At 38.9% G+C, this 16,797-nt stretch overlaps 1 protein-coding gene across 1 annotated transcript in view; it reads left to right on the top strand.

Annotated features, from left to right (window-relative positions):
• The first annotated feature begins 664 nt into the window (after nucleotides 1-664).
• Nucleotides 665-16,797, top strand: part of LOC138854179 (nicotinamide/nicotinic acid mononucleotide adenylyltransferase 3-like) — a 51,990-nt gene continuing 35,857 nt past the window's right edge. Inside the window, exons 1-2 of the mRNA XM_070095773.1 lie at nucleotides 665-1,041; nucleotides 15,355-15,443. Of these exons, the coding sequence (XP_069951874.1) occupies nucleotides 963-1,041; nucleotides 15,355-15,443 (168 nt within the window). The 5' untranslated portion in view covers nucleotides 665-962. The remainder of the gene's footprint in view (nucleotides 1,042-15,354; nucleotides 15,444-16,797) is intronic.

Below are 16,797 nucleotides of genomic sequence, written 5' to 3'. Positions count from 1 at the left end.
TAGGCAGACTCCGCGTAGGTCCTGGTCAGACCTTATGCATTATATTATTATGTAAAACACAACCATGCCATGTATGCCCTGGCAACAATATTTATTTCTTGTGCATTTTTTTGTTATTTTGGGAGATATTATCAAAAACAATACCATTATTTTGGGATTTGCGGGAAGGGTTAATACAGAGTCATGTAACTGGCATGGTTAATCACAGCATCGTAAACATATATGTAACGAATGTAAACGAAATACGCGCCAATTCCATATCTATCACTGACGGAGGAAGGTTCAGTGACGTTGAGATTCCTTGGGTTAGGTCACGTTTCTTACCATTTCCATAAAGTAAACCCACTCTATGCTGGACACTTCAAGGAAGAATTAATCGATCAACAGTGACCGGCAGGTGAAGTTAATAATGGCCTTATATATGGTTGATGGCATATACTTTGAGTTTACTTAATTCATAATTTAAGGATTCAAATATTTTGGATGCTAAGGAATACGATCCTAAAGAAAATTATGACTAATCAATGAAGCTGGGACACCACGAACATACCTCTATTTAAGTACATTACTTAAAAAATTGTAAATGCAATTGCATATATGTTCAGTGAATATAATTTAAATGTTATGAAGTAAGTTAGGTAAGAAGGTAGAGTGGTGGAGCCCAGATCATGTGAATATTGAGTTACCCTTATCCGGGGCTCCATTATTACCGCTGCTACCTGAAAACTCCTTAACTTCTCTCTTTTTTGCCATATATACGTTAGATACAGGTCAATAATGCGGGTTAAAATGAGAATAAAGTGGAGAGAGTGTGTGGGTTAAATAGTTGGAGAGAAGCGTGAGGGAATCTCATCTTGACAAGGACAAAATGTCAACAAAGTGGTGTTGCGTCAACCTCTAGTCAATAGTTACTTAAACAATCATTTGGTGGTCCATATTGCATCCCCAGAGTGTTGGTCAAGATGACGGGGTCACACCGTGTAGTCCTGCTGGCCTGTGGCTCATTTAACCCACCTACAAATATGCATTTGAGGATGTTTGGTGAGTAGGCCCTCCCTACCTGCCAGTAATGGCTGGTGACCCTTCCCACACCGGCAATCATCTTTCCTTCTTCACCTTCTTCAACACTATATCTCTCTCCTTATGATATCCATGCAGCGTTTTATGTGAAGGAAGATGTGCTTTTTGGATAATCTAGTATTTGTTGTGTACTGTAGCCTTGGGGGCTGTGTACCGATTAGATTTTGGATTTTGCCACCCAAGTGGCTAGTTTATTGTGCACACCATATCTATCCTGTGGAGGGTAGTGCAAGAACATATGGATACACAAAAGGCCCAGGAACTAGGCCCCAAAAGGGTTAACAGGTGTACATATGGGTTTTTATTTATCTACATATCTACAGTTCACTTATCTGTTACAAACAAATTTAGGAAATTTGCTTAGTATATATGGTATGTTATTTTCATTAATAAGATATCTTGACATGTCACAGAGGTTATTATACTGTCTGTCTCTGTATTCCTCAATAAGTGGACAATTAAGCACATAGTGTTCAAGACAGTGACCATATGCCTGATCACATAATTTGCATTTAGTTTGATCATCATCTGTGTGTCTCCCAAACTGCCAAAAGTACTTGTAACCAAACCTAAGTCTGGCCACTACAACATCAGTCAGTACTTGTAACGAAGCCTAAGCCTGGCCACTACAACATCAGTCAGTCCTTGTAACCAAACCTAAGCCTGGCCACTACAACATCAGTCAGTACTTGTAACGAAGCCTAAGCCTGGCCACTACAACATCAGTCAGTACTTGTAACCAAGCCTAAGTCTGGCCACTACAACATCAGTCAGTACTTGTAACCAAGCCTAAGTCTGGCCACTACAACATCAGTCAGTACTTGTAACCAAGCCTAAGCCTGGCCACTACAACATCAGTTAGTACTTGTAACCAAACCTAAGTCTGGCCACTACAACATCAGTCAGTACTTGTAATCAAGCCTAAGTCTGGCCACTACAACATCAGTCAGTACTTGTAACCAAACCTAAGTCTGGCCACTACAACATCAGTCAGTACTTGTAACCAAGCCTAAGCCTGGCCACTACAACATCAGTCAGTACTTGTAACCAAACCTAAGCCTGGCCACTACAACATCAGTCAGTACTTGTAACCAAGCCTAAGTCTGGCCACTACAACATCAGTCAGTACTTGTAACCAAGCCTAAGTCTGGCCACTACAACATCAGTCAGTACTTGTAACCAAGCCTAAGTCTGGCCACTACAACATCAGTCAGTACTTGTAACCAAGCCTAAGCCTGGCCACTACAACATCAGTCAGTACTTGTAACCAAGCCTAAGTCTGGCCACTACAACATCAGTCAGTACTTGTAACCAAGCCTCAGCCTGGCAACTACAACATCAGTCAGTACTTGTAACCAAACCTAAGCCTGGCCACTACAACATCAGTCAGTACTTGTAACGAAGCCTAAGCCTGGCCACTACAACATCAGTCAGTACTTGTAACCAAGCCTAAGTCTGGCCACTACAACATCAGTCAGTACTTGTAACCAAGCCTAAGTCTGGCCACTACAACATCAGTCAGTACTTGTAACCAAGCCTAAGTCTGGCCACTACAACATCAGTTAGTACTTGTAACCAAGCCTAAGTCTGGCCACTACAACATCAGTCAGTACTTGTAACCAAGCCTAAGTCTGGCCACTACAACATCAGTCAGTACTTGTAACCAAGCCTAAGCCTGGCCACTACAACATCAGTCAGTACTTGTAACCAAACCTAAGCCTGGCCACTACAACATCAGTCAGTGTTCACATTGCAAGTTGCTCCATAAACATGCTTATCTACATTCATGTTATCAAAGTGGGTTATAGATCTACTCAGGCTTTTAACTGCATTCCTATAACAATCATTTTCATTATTTACTTCTCTCCTAATATTATTCCTAATGCTAGACACAGATATACCAAAGTTCTACATTCTCCTCCTGGGTACTCTTCTTGGCTAACATATCAGCTTTATCATGAAGGAGTAATCCAAAGTGTGATGGGATCCATAGCAATTGTACGTTAATTCTTTTGTCCCGGATTTTTGAGTATCTATACCTGGCTTCTCCAATGAGCATGTTGTTGGAGTCATTATATGAGTCGAGAGCCTTCAGTGATAATAGAGTCGAGCTCAGTGTCATAAGTTAGCTTTAGCACCATTAGGATTGCAAACAATTCAGTTTGCAGTGTAGATGCCCAGTTGTTAATTCTTATGCCTAGTTCAACAAGTTTATTATCGTTCTTAACTAGGGAGGTGGCAACAAGAGCAGATGCAGCCCTGTCAGAAGACTCCTGTTTAGATCCATCAGTGTATATAACTTGAAATAACTTATTACTACCAGCTAGGCAAGAAATTTCTTGTTGAGCAGTTCCTTTAACAAGTGATTTAAGGAGGGATTACTAGCAATGAGCTTCTTGGGAGGGACTTGCAGGTATGCGATATTAAATGAACACGTCTTCCATTGAGGGGTGAAATGCTCTTGTTGTCTACAGTGTTTGTAGATGAATGGTTCAGAGAACCGACATGTTGATAAATTAGACACATGTGCAACTCTTAGGTATCTTTATTGAGGAAACGTTTCGCCACACAGTGGCTTCATCAGTCCATACAAAGGAGAATCTTGAAGAACAGGAGGAGAATGAGGTAATCAGTCCCTCAACCTTGAGTCGACCTACTTCCACATTGAACAAATGTGACACCACCTATGACTGCTGCACATCTCCTGCCATATGGTTTATAAGCTGCTTCTCCGCTCATATGCCGTAATCTATTCAAGATTGATGGACTGAACACATCGACTCAAGGTTGAGGGACTGATTACCTCATTCTCCTCCTGTTCTTCAAGTTTCTCCTATGTAGGGACTGATGAAGCCACTGTGTGGCGAAACGTTTCCTCAATAAAGATACCCAAGAGTTGCACATGTGTCTAATTTGTCTACAGTGATACAGTTCATGCAGGTTATAAAACTTACTGTATGTACGTTTTCACAATCCATTCAGATCTGTGTGTATTTACTTCTAAACACTTAGTAATATTCATTGTGACAGTGTCTGGTTCATTTCATAACATTCTAATACCGAGTACAGTGTTAATCTCAACAATCCTATCACTGATACTAGAAATACCAAGCTCCTTCTTCATATTAAGAACCTTTGTAGATTTAGGACAGCCAAGAATAATTCTGAGAGCTTCATTTTGCATTTACTCCAAGGGTCGGAGAGAACTTTCTCTAGCTAATATCAACATGGGAGCAGCATAATCAATTAATTAAGAACCTAACATAGGCTATGTACATCATTCCTCCTATTCTCATATTAGCACCATAGTTGGGGTTGTAGCCAGCAACAGCTTTGACAGCATTTACCCTATCATTGCATTTCTTATTTAGTTGTGGTATAGTGGATTTGTTAACCCTTTGAGGGTTTCAGCCGTACTAGTACAGCTTACAACCCAGGGTTTTTGACGTACTAGTACGCCTAAATTCTAGCGCCCTCAAATCTAGTGGGAGAAAGCTGGTAGGCATACATATGAAAGAATGGGTCTATGTGGTCAGTGTGCGCAGTATAAAAAAAATCCTGCAGCACACAGTGCATAATGAGAAAAAAAAAAAACTGACCGTGTTTTTGGAATAAAACAGCGACTTTGCACTGTATTTTCGTATGGTATTTATTGTTGTATTCTAGTTTTCTTGGTCTCATTTTATAGAATGGAAGACATATTACAGAAATTGAGATGATTTTGACTGGTTTTACAATGAAAAGTACCTTGAAATTGAGCTCAAAGTAGCAGAAATGTTCGATTTTTACCAAAGTTCAAAAGCAAACAAATCATGCCAAGCATCCAATACACGTCAACTGGTGAGTCTAATATTCTTTCACAAGTACGCTGATATTATTTATACCATTTCTACACTAATGCAGCAGTCTGCATAACAGTAAATTTTCTATTTTTTGTAAGAATAAAAATTGAAAGTGGAAAGCCAAAGAAATATAAGAGGGGACTGGGGATGTGACTAACGAACAGAAGAAATATTATTTTAGTGCCAGGAATGTCTTTCTTGTTTATTCTGGACCCTATTTTGAAATTGGCATCTTTTGAAATTTGTGTGAAATTGGCAAAATTGCTAAATGCTGACCACTGTATTGGATAGTTGAAATCAGTAAATGGGTGGTTTCTTGTACTCATTCAATAAAAAAAATGGAGTTCTAGAGAAATAGTTATGATTTTTGTCGACTAGTACACTGGAATTGGCCGAAGATAGGGCTCAAAGTGGGCAAAATCGCCGATGCATAAACATCGTCGATACCGCTAACTTTGCGAGAGCATAATTCCGTAAGTTTTCCGTCAAATTTCATACTTTTGGTGTCATTATGATTGGGAAAAGATTCTCTATCTTTTCATAAGAAAATTTTTTTTTTTTTTTTAAATTTGGCCGACCCTGAGAACAAGTCTCGGAGAGGGCCTGTCGACCCTCAAAGGGTTAAAGGGTACATCTACTCCAAGATATCTGCAAGTTTTAACGTAGCTAATGTTTTCACCCTGCAAATACATGGGTGGGGATGTCATTTGCTTGTTAATATCTTTGTTTTAGAGAAAGATATTATGAGGCCTAGTCGATTACAAATTGCTTGAACTTCATTAAGAATGGTACTCATCTTATGCCCTGTTGTATGGATCATGATGTCATCAGCATAACTTTTAGCTATATGTTTAGGTGAGGAAGGTAGAGCATTTAGGAGAGCATTAATCAGAATATTAAATAGCAAGGGACTGAAAACTCCTCCCTGTGGTGTACCTAGGGACATTTCTTTAGGCTCACTTCTAAAGTCTTGGTAGAGAACAGAGGATACTCTGACAGGCATCCTATTATCCAGCAGAGTAGGCTACCACCAATATTCATTTTGGCTAGTTCATGTAGTATAACAGTTCTGTTTGCGATATCAAATGAAGATTTTAGATCAAGAAAAGTGATAAAACTAGTAGAGGTGTGTGCAGTGAGAATGGTGGAAATACAGTTCTGCACACTTTTTACCTTTCATGAACCCACAGAGGTATTGGGAAAGTTGGTGTCTGATTCTGTGGTACAGTCTGTTAGGTATCATTCTTTCAAAAGTTTTGCAAATACTACAACTAGTTAAGGAAATCGGTCTAAATGTATCAGGCTGTTGGGGCTTGGGGATAGGCACAATGAGACTATTGGTCCAGGAAGTAGGAAGAACTCCCTCAATGTAACTGGTATTATACAGTGCCAATAAAGGATTATCAGGCATGTGCCTTAGAGTTCTGAGAATATCATAGGTTATACGATCCTCTCCAGGAGCAGGTGATCGACCTTTAGTTAATGCATTATCTCATTCATACTTGGTGAAGAGGCAATCATTCTCTAAACTTTTTCTAATATGAGATGGAGAGTTTTCATGCCTGGATGTTTTAGACCAGTCATTTATGAAGTCATTTGCTTTTTCAAGAGGAAAGGGATGAGCAACATTGCCAGTCTTTTTCCTGGTTATTTTATTTTTATATTTCCAAGCCAAACTTAAATGGGTGGACCTATTTAATCCACTAACAAATTGTTCCTATTCCTGTTGCCTAAGTTCTTGCTTTCTGTTCCTTGCATTTGTTAGTGCAGCTTCGAATGTTCTGAGCAGGTCTGGGGTTCTGCATTCACGGTATGCTTTTCCAATCCTCCTAGCTGCATGTGTTAGATTGCGTAGCTGTGGATCATCATAGTATTTACAATGGTTTTTATTGTCATTTATAGTGGAAGGTCTGTGTTTTCTTTTCCTGCCCACTTAATCTGTGAGGACAGTCTCAATAGTGGCAACTAAATCATCATTGAATTTTTGTGTGCCAATGGGTTCATAATTCTTATACTGTACCATTGATCCAAGTGGTTAAAAAAGTTATCTCTGTGGTCTGGATTGAGAATAAGTTTCCTCCTGTATTTAGCTCCTTGATTGCTGGAGATATGATCAAGATTGATAGTTGTCAGTCTTGGGAAGTGATCAGATAGATCATCAACCATGACAAAGTCATGCATCGTATATGATTTATTAAATCCAAGGCACAGATCTAATACACCACCATGTATGTGAGTAGGCTCAGTAGTGCCCACAATTTGAATATTATCATGCTCATTTAGCAATTTAACTAGTTAAGTTCCATTGGTGTTTGTTATAGACCCACCAATATCCTTATGTCTGGCATTAAAGTCTCCAAGAATGAGGGTAAGTTCACTGTTGATGTGATCTGGTAAAGCATCAGGTCGAAGCTGGTTCGCTGGAGCATAAAGATTAAAAATGTTTATGGAAAAATTGCCTGCATATACTTTGACACCATGATACTGCACGTTTACTCGACTCTGTAGGGTAAGGAGTGAATGTGGCAAGTTCTTTGACATACATCGCACAACAGTTGGTTGACCTTAAATTATAAGCTGCATATCCAGGCAACTTTGGTGGAGGTGCTCCATCTTTCAATCTACATTCCTGCAAACAGATGACATCAATATTCTTGGTTGCACTAATATGATGATGGATTTAGTTAAGCAGTGGTCCATAAGCAAACATTTTCTTTGCAGTCGTGTCGTTAAGATTTCGTGAGTCATGATGACAGCTTTAAGGGGACCTGAGCTAGAGTTCATCATGGCCATGCTGGCGGGAGATTCATCTGTAAAAACTTGCATTTGTGGTCACAGTGGTGGCTATGCTAACCTTCCTATGGTGTATAAATATATCTAGTTGGATGAATATTGTAGCCAGCTGGCCCAGTGGCTAACGCACCGGTCTGGAGTTTTATGACTCGCTAGCCGTGAGTTTAGTCCCTGCCCATAACATGGTTAGTCTAAGTATTAGGTCAGTATTGAATTAAGTAAGTAAGTTTATTTAGGCAGAGGTACGCATAAGTGCAGTTATCATATACAGTGGACCCCCGGTTCGCGAAGCCATCGGTATCCGATAAATCCAGTATCCGAAGCATTATATCGCAAAAAATTTGCCTCGGTTCCCGTTACAAAACCCGGTATGCGATACGATTCGTACGAGACGTGTCCAGTGTTTACAAGCCAGCCAGTGTGCGCGCATCTAAGGATACATTTGGTACATTCTATATTATCCATCTTATCACTGTTTTTGGTGCTTGTTTCTGCAAAATAAGTCACCATGGGCCCAAAGAAAGCTTCTAGTGCCAACCCATCGAGACCAAGGGTGCTAATGACTATTGAAATTAAGGAAATGGGTGCAAAGTGGCTTGAAGTGCAAACCTTTTTTGATGAAAATCACCCTGACACAGCTACTGCAAGCCGTGTTGGCAACCTGTACACTGACAATGTTGTGAACCACTTAAGGAAAGTCATAAAGGAATGAGAGGTACAGGCCTCTATGGACAGATGTGTTGTGCAACAGAAGTCCAGTGACTCTCAAGCTGGTCCTAGTGGCATTAAAAGAAGAAGGGAAGTAACCCCGGAAAAGGACTTGCTACCTCAAGTCCTAATGGAGGGGGATTCCCCTTCTAAACATTAAAAACTTCGACACTCTTCCCTCCTCCCATCCCATCAATCATCACCAGATCTTCATTAAAGGTAAGTGTCAATTATTCTATTGTTATTATTGTTATTGTAATTATTATATTGCATTAAACTTAATATATCATGTGGTAAAAGTTTTTTTTCATACTTTTGGGTGTCTTGCACGGATTAATTTGATTTCTATTATTTCTTATGGGGAAAATTGATTCGCTTTCCGATAATTTTGGTTTACGATGAGCTCTCAGGGACGGATTAATATCGCGAACTGGGGATCCACTGTACAGTGTAAATTACCTAGGATAATAATAAAAAAAAAAAAGAGAGTGACTTGCTCAAACAACTTTCAATCTAACGTTCATACTCTTGCACTTCCTATCTCCACCATTCTTCTACATCAGAAAACTGTGCTATTTTATGTTATTGTCCTTTTATTTTGACATTGCTGTTGATTTTTGTATATATCTTCATACAACCTAATTACAGTATATGTCTAATAAAAGAGACTAATAGGGGGAGGGGGTGTTTGCTTTAGTGAAAATCGTTATATTGAAAGTTTCAGTTGAACAGATGTAGTTCGCCAAATCGATTGACTACTGGACGTGGACAAATGCCCAGTAAAACAGACTACATACTTCTTTCAACAAACTGGCCGTATCCCACTGAGGCAGGGTGGCCCAAAAAGAAAAACGAAAGAAAACAGACTTAGTTTGCTGTATTGATGAACTACTAGTTGGTTGATGGATCTATAATTTCCTAACAAATAGAGCACAAAGAGTAGTAGTCATCAGAGTAAAGTCTGAGGTGGCTACAGTGAAAATCTCTGTTCCACAAGGCACAGTACTCGCTCCTATCTTGTACCTCATCCTCATATCGGACATAGACAGAGATATAAGCCACAGCGCCATGTTTTCCTTTGCAGATGGCACCCAGATTTGCATGACAGTGTCCTCCATTGAAGACACTGCAAGATTCCAGGCGGACATCAACCAAATCTTTAAATGGGTTGCAGATAACAACATGAAATTCAGTGATGAGAATTTCAATTACTCCGATATGGAAAATGTGAGGAAATTAAAACTTCATCAGAGTACAAAACAAATTCCAACCACACAATAGAGCAAAAAACCTAATGTCAAAGACCTGGAAGTGATCATGTCAGAAGATCTCACCTTCAAAGACCATAACATTGCATCAATAGCATCTGCTAGAAAAATAACAGGATGGATAATGAGAACCTTCAAAACCAGGGATGCCAAGCCCATGATGACTTCAGGTTGCTTGTTCTATCTAGGCTGGAATATTGCCACACACTAACAGCACCTTTAAAGGCAGGTGAAATTGCTGACCTGAGAAATGTACAGAGAACCTTCACGGCACAAATAACTGCGATAAAACAGCTCAGTTACTGGGAATGCTTCAAGTTCCTAAACCTGTACTTCCTAGAATGCAGGCGGGAGAGATACATGATTATATATACTTGGAAAATCCTAGAGGGATTAGTACCAAACTTGCACACGAAAATCACTCCGTGTGAAAGCAAAAACTTGGCAGATGATGCAACATCTCTCCAATGAAAAGCAGGGATGTCACTAGTACGATAAGAGACAACACAGTAAGTGTCAGGTGTCCAAGACTGTTAAACTGCCTCTCAGCATACATAAGAGGGATTACCAAGAGACCCCTGGCTGTCTTCAAGCAGGCACTGGACAGGCACCTAAATTCAGTGCCTGACCACCCGGGCTGTGGTTCGTATATCAGGTTGTGTGCAGCCAACAGTAACAGCCTGGTTGATCAAGCCCTGATCCACCATGAGGCCTGGTCACAGACTGGGCCGCGGGGGTGTGGACCCCGGAACTCTCTCCAGGTATACTTCAAGTATACTGGATATAACAGAAAAAACTAGTACAGTATACAATACAGTATTGTAAATGTACCTGAAAATAAAATAAATGAAAAGTACAGCACAGTGCTAGAGAGTACAATACAGTAATTTTTCTTACCTTTCTGGTGAATAGATGAGCTTACTAATGTACAATACAATCTAGTGATGACCCATAATAACACATTGTGAGTCAGAGGAGCTGTAAAGCTCTAGCGGTAACATTGTAGATGGTGTGGGGAAAAGGTAGATGGTGAGGGAGATGTAGAAGTAGATGGCTGAGGTTTACTGGTAGATGGTTTGAGAGACATACATACCTATGAAGAGTTTCACTACTCTCAGATCCCAGCCATGGGCCAGGCTCATCTGGTGCTTGGCTGGTCAACCAGGCTGTTGCTGCTGGAGGCCCACTGCCCCACATATCCATCACAGCCTGGTTGAACTGGCACCTGGTGAAGATACTTGTCCACTTTCCTCTTGAAGGCTTCTACACTTGTTCCAGTCATGTTTCTGATATCTTCTGGTAAGATGTTGAATAGTCTGGGAACCCGAATGTTGATACAGTGTTCCCTTATTGTTCCCACTGCACCCTTGCTCCTCACTGGGTTTATTTTACACTTCCTCCCGTATCTCTCACTCCAGTATGTCGTTATGGCAATGTGCAGATTTGAGACCAGGCCCACGAGTACTTCCCAGGTATATATTATCATGTATCTCTTTCTCCTCCGCTCCAGTGAGACTTGAAGGCGTTCTCAATAATTTAGGTGCTTTACTGGCTCAGTGTGAACCATAAATGATCTCTGTATTTGTTCCAGCTCTGATATTTCTCCTGCTTTGAATGGGGCTGTCAGCACTGAGCAGTATTCTAAATGAGGGAGCACCAGCGATTTGAAGAGTGTCACCATTGGCATTATTTCCCTTGTTTTGAAAGTTCTCAATACCCACCCCATCATCTTCCTGGTTGTCGTGATCTTTGTCTTGTTACAGTCTTTAAAAGAAAGGTTACCTGACATAATTATTCCCAGGTCTTTTACATGTTCCTTTCATTCTATTTGGTGACCCTCTTGAGTTTTGTATATATTGTTCCTTTTGAGTTCTTCATACTTTCCATACCTAAGCAGCTGGAACTTATCACCGTTGAACGTCATGTTGTTCTCCACTGCCCACTGGAAAACCCTGCTTATGTCTTTCTCTAATTTTTCAGTGTCCTCTACCGTAGTGACTTTCATGCTTATTTTAGTGTCGTCTGCAAATGATGATACAAAAGTGTGACGGATGTGAATGAGGAACAAGTTGAAAGAATGAATCCAACTTAATTTGTTTGGCATGTTGATGTTGCTCCCTTATATGACAGTTTCCCTAAAGGTGTATAAGTTCTGATATTAAGTCTGCACATTTCGTCTGAGAGGTCAGTGAATGTGATGATAATATCAATTGTATCTTGTACTGCTGACAGTTTTGGTGACCTCATAGTCTCTCTTGTCATCATCACTATCCTCTTCTTGTATTGGGTACCAATAGCTTCACCTGCAGTTTCTACATCACTCAGCATCTGGTAACCAAGATCTCTATTATTTTTCTTCCAGCCATTCAGTCACATCTTGCTCTGTAATGTTTTATTTCTCCTACTCTGTGAATTGTTTGATGAAAATTAGTGGCCTTGAATCTCTCCAAGTTTAACTCATTATTAATATAAGTTTCTTCCATTGCTGAAGTCAACCATCACTTGCCCTAAATTCTATCCCCATATGTCTTGCTAGATTCTTAGCAGCAGAGTGAAGCTCAACAGAACAAATATGAACATCAGCAGTGCACTGTTGAGACTATGATTTATGCTATGCTGTTTCAACCCTTGTATCATGTGCCATTTTCATGTGCTTCCTAGGAATACCTAAAAAACATTTTAGGCTATCATCTACACTGCACTGCATAGTATATTGTAAAATCTTTTCTTTGCTTCTATGAATGTTAGACACTGTTTTGCTACACCATACTCCTCACACACTAGTGCCACTGAAACACCAGCATCCTGCTTCCTTATTAATTCAAGTTTCTGCTTAACAGTTAAGGTCACACACTTCTTGGCACCATCACTTATTGAAGGTCATTGTTAATACGTAACTGTAACCGCGTATAGGTGAGTACATGCTTTACAGGCAACATGCTGCACTCTCACCCTGTGATGTCTTGTGCAAATTCTCTTCAGATTCTGAAATAAAGCATAACAAAGATCTTTTTTTTTTTTGAAATTTAAGTGTAAAAGCTACAATGTAAGTGGAATTGTGAATACACCTACCATCCGACTTATGACCTGCTCAACATACGACCACTTGACTTACAACTATGTTTTGTATGCAAATGTTCTGGGAAATAAACAACTGTTTGTGTTGTACATAGTGTTTCTCCTAATCCTTACAGTATAAAATACAGTACTAACAGCATAAAGAGTAAAGTAAAAAATGAAATACCAAAATAAAACTATAAAATAAAATCATTACAATAATGTGATATTGATATTCAGTAGTAAGGTTCGACTGACGTCCATTTTGACTTACGACTGGTTAGTTGGAACCGTGCTCGGTTGTAAGTCGGATGGTAGGTGTATTATGCTAGATACTCAGTAGGTCGGGGTAAGAAAATCCTGAGGGACATTGACAGCAAATTGAGTGTACATTGTCTGTTCTTACATTCAAGGAACAAGTGTAGTTTGTTAATATGAAATCATATATTCATTGGTCAGTACAGTAAAGTTCAGTAAAATGAACCATTATAAGGCGAACATCGGATAAAATGGAAAAAATATTGATAAAGTGCACCAAGTCCTATTACTGTAAATAGCAAGTTTATCTGGCATAGGCATTATCCAGGACGTGCCCTTCATAGTTCCTCGGCAGCTGGGCCAATGTCTCGGCCTGCATCAGTTTGTTACAGTCTGCAAGCGCTCTCACATACCATCATTATTTAATCTCCAGCTTTTCCCTGGATTTTCATTGTTTTCCATTGCAGTACCATATTCATTGTTATTAACAATTTCCTCTAAAGCAAGTAATAGTGCCAAGAATGTGCGTGTGAACTTGACTGTTAATTAGAAACTTGAATAAGCTCATCTTTCCACCAGAAAAGGTAAGAAAATTACTGTATTATACTGTACTTTTAATTACTTTCTTTTCTAGGTATAGATACAGATGTACTGCACAGTACTGTATTATAATGTACTCTAGTTCATTTCTAGTATGTCTGATAGTCCATTACTACAACAGCCTAAGTTTGCTTTGTTGAACATTTGTCCATGTCTGGAAGTGTTCTGCTTAATCAAGACTTTCACTGTAATGGATTTTTTGCTAAAATAGACACCCCTTGCCTCTAGTAGTTTGTTTTATGGAGGTTTCACTGTACCAAATTATTCCTCATAATTGCACTAGTTACTGTCATTCTTAACAGTATTTAGTATACATAAATTATTAGTTTGAGTATATTTAACTAGATAGCATAGTGTTCATAGTAATTTCAGAAAGTTAATTTGAAATACAGCCTCTCCTCACTTAACAGTGGAGTTCCACTCCTAAGACCACATCGATCTTAGGAATGAGTGAGGAGCATACTATAATGGTAGTGGGTTTTTGTCAACCATCTTTGATATTATTTTAATGACACCTTTGCACCATTTATAACATTTCTGGCATATTTTTAAATGTTTATACAGTAGTTTACTGTACATTGTAATAAACAGGATAGAGGAAATTAGTGCTAATATACATTATTTAGGTGTGCTTACTTGTCATAGAGCCCATCATAAGTCTGAGTCGTCGGTAACCGAGTACGTTTGTCTCTAAGTGAGGAGAGGCTGTATTGTACAATATTTACATTTTTTTTTTTAACTGGCTGTTTCCCACTGAGATAGGATGACCTGACAGAAAAGAAAACACTTTTACTGTCAGTAATTCAATCACTGTTTTGCCAGAAGGGCATTGACGTCACAGTTCAGATGACCCTCCAAACTACATCCCCACCCCTGTTGAACAGTACTGTACCTCTCAGAGTCTCTTCTCGAATGTTACCTTACTCTCATTCCAACAGCATGTCAAATCATAAAACCCACTTGCCTTCTCTCACTCGTCCCAAATATGCTCACACAAGCCTGTTGGATGTCTGAGCCTCTAGCACTTGAAACTTCCTTTACCCCTCCCTTCAACCTTTCCTGGGATAACCCATACCCCTTCTTTTGCTCCAGATTTATATGCCCTCCTAGTCATCCTATTTTTATCCATCCTGTAAATGTTCAGACCCTTTCAATAACCCTTCCTCAGTCCTTTGAATAATACTTTTGATAATTCTACACCTATTCCTAATCTTCAAACTCCAAATTCTCTGCACAATATTTACACCATACATTGCCCTCTAATGTGACATCTCTGCTGCCTCCAGCCTCCTCCCTGCAACGTTCAAAACCCATACTTCAATCCCATACAGCAGTGTTAGTATCACTATACTCTGGTACATTCCCCTTTCTGCTTCCATGGTGTGTAGAGTAGTAATGTCTCAAGGTATGCATGATTATCTTTAAAGAATGAGATACTGTACTTGCATGAAGTCATGCTCATTGCCAAGAATTGTAGTTGACTCTAATGTTCAGCTTGCATGATAAAACTGCAGATAAATTTAGCTCCACATTAATTTCTGTAGGTGATTTGATGTTCAGTATTTGTGGTGGCAGCTAATGATATCTGTCATTTGGAAAGAGCAAAGTGTGCAGAGGATGCATAACTCTTAGGCTAATTTTTTGGAATTATCCTTTTCTAAATTATTAGATAGACCAGGGTGACTTTAAGAAATTAAAGTTCTTTAATACCTAAATATTTCTTTTCTAATTTTACTCTTCTTTTTCAGAAATAGCAAGAGATTTTCTACATAGAACAACAAATCATAATGTTATCGTAGGTTTGATGTCCCCGGTTCATGACAAATATGGGAAAGAGGTAAGCAGTGCAGTATTTTTGTATGACTCCATCCCTTCTTGTGTACATTGTAAATATTGAGTGGGCATGTTTTGCTGAGAAATCACATTCACATAACTTTTCAGGTTTTTATGGGCATAAGCAAATTATTTGTTGTCCGATATTAATTATTTTTTCTTTAAAAAGTTTAGGACATTGCTGTATGACTACTACTTTTTAAAGGCATAAAGATAAAGATAAAAAGATAAATATAGAAAGATAAAGATTTTATTTCTTTGAATAGTTTACAATGTGTAATTACAATTTTGATTTATTAAATACAAAGAAAGCCACTATCATGTTGGGGCACTCTTTCAACATGTCTTGGTCTGGGACTGGGCCATGGGGTGGTGACCCCCAAATCATCATCAGGTAACCTTCAGTATATATAATTAGGTCATATACCTATTACAGTATTCAAAATTAATGAAATAAAAGTATGGGAAATGCAGAATTAGAAAAAGAAGTAACTAAAATAACATTTAAATTCTCCAAATTGAAGACATTTTTACTAATGCTAAAAATATATCAGACCCAAACCAATGTCTATTAATATTACATATACTGATAAGTACTCTGGTTCCTTATCACCAGCCATATCTGCTGAGATTACTTTCATAATAAATTCACTTAAAAAACCAGAGTACTGGTGAAGCAAAAGTATCAATCTTGATACTCAAGAGAGTTGTACATGTTAACTCAATGTGACATTTTACTGTGGTAATATCTTGCTCTCCAGGAACTATATCAAGCCTTTACATCTTGTTGGTAATTCTACCTTTCTTACTAATATTTGCCATTCTTTCTTGTATCAACCTTTGATATACAACAGAGCTACACACATACAATCATTAGTTATACTAATACATTTCACCAAATTACTGTACTTTTACAGTATAGTAACATTCTCAGAGAAGGTCAATTAGCCCAGTAGGTAAACCTGGTGATCTCTGACATTTCTGCCATTCTCATGAACGGTCCTATCTTTCTGTCAGACTCAGTCTGATTTCTTAACTGAAGCTAATTTGCTAAATCAGTTGTGAGCCCCATCCTCTGCTTGCTGTCCTTCCCTCTCCTGCTCTGCCATTTACCTCACATTTTCCATACAGTGCTGAATAACCCTTGTGGGTTTAATGCTTTCCATTACTAAAATAATAGAAAAAAACTGCATGCCAAAACTGTATCAAATTTGACAGTACCATACAGAAACAAACATTTGAGAAAATTATCTTTCGGCAATTATTTTGAAGCATAGGCAAAACATTTATAGTATTACAGCACTTTTCCTGACATCTGTAGGCACACATACGGGCACACTCATGCACACACATACGCA

This window comes from Cherax quadricarinatus, chromosome 51, assembly GCF_038502225.1.
Source record: "Cherax quadricarinatus isolate ZL_2023a chromosome 51, ASM3850222v1, whole genome shotgun sequence".
In the NCBI taxonomy this organism is placed as follows: domain Eukaryota; kingdom Metazoa; phylum Arthropoda; class Malacostraca; order Decapoda; family Parastacidae; genus Cherax; species Cherax quadricarinatus.
The sequence above is the reverse complement of the archived record's forward strand: the minus strand, read 5'-3'. Positions and strand labels throughout refer to the sequence as shown.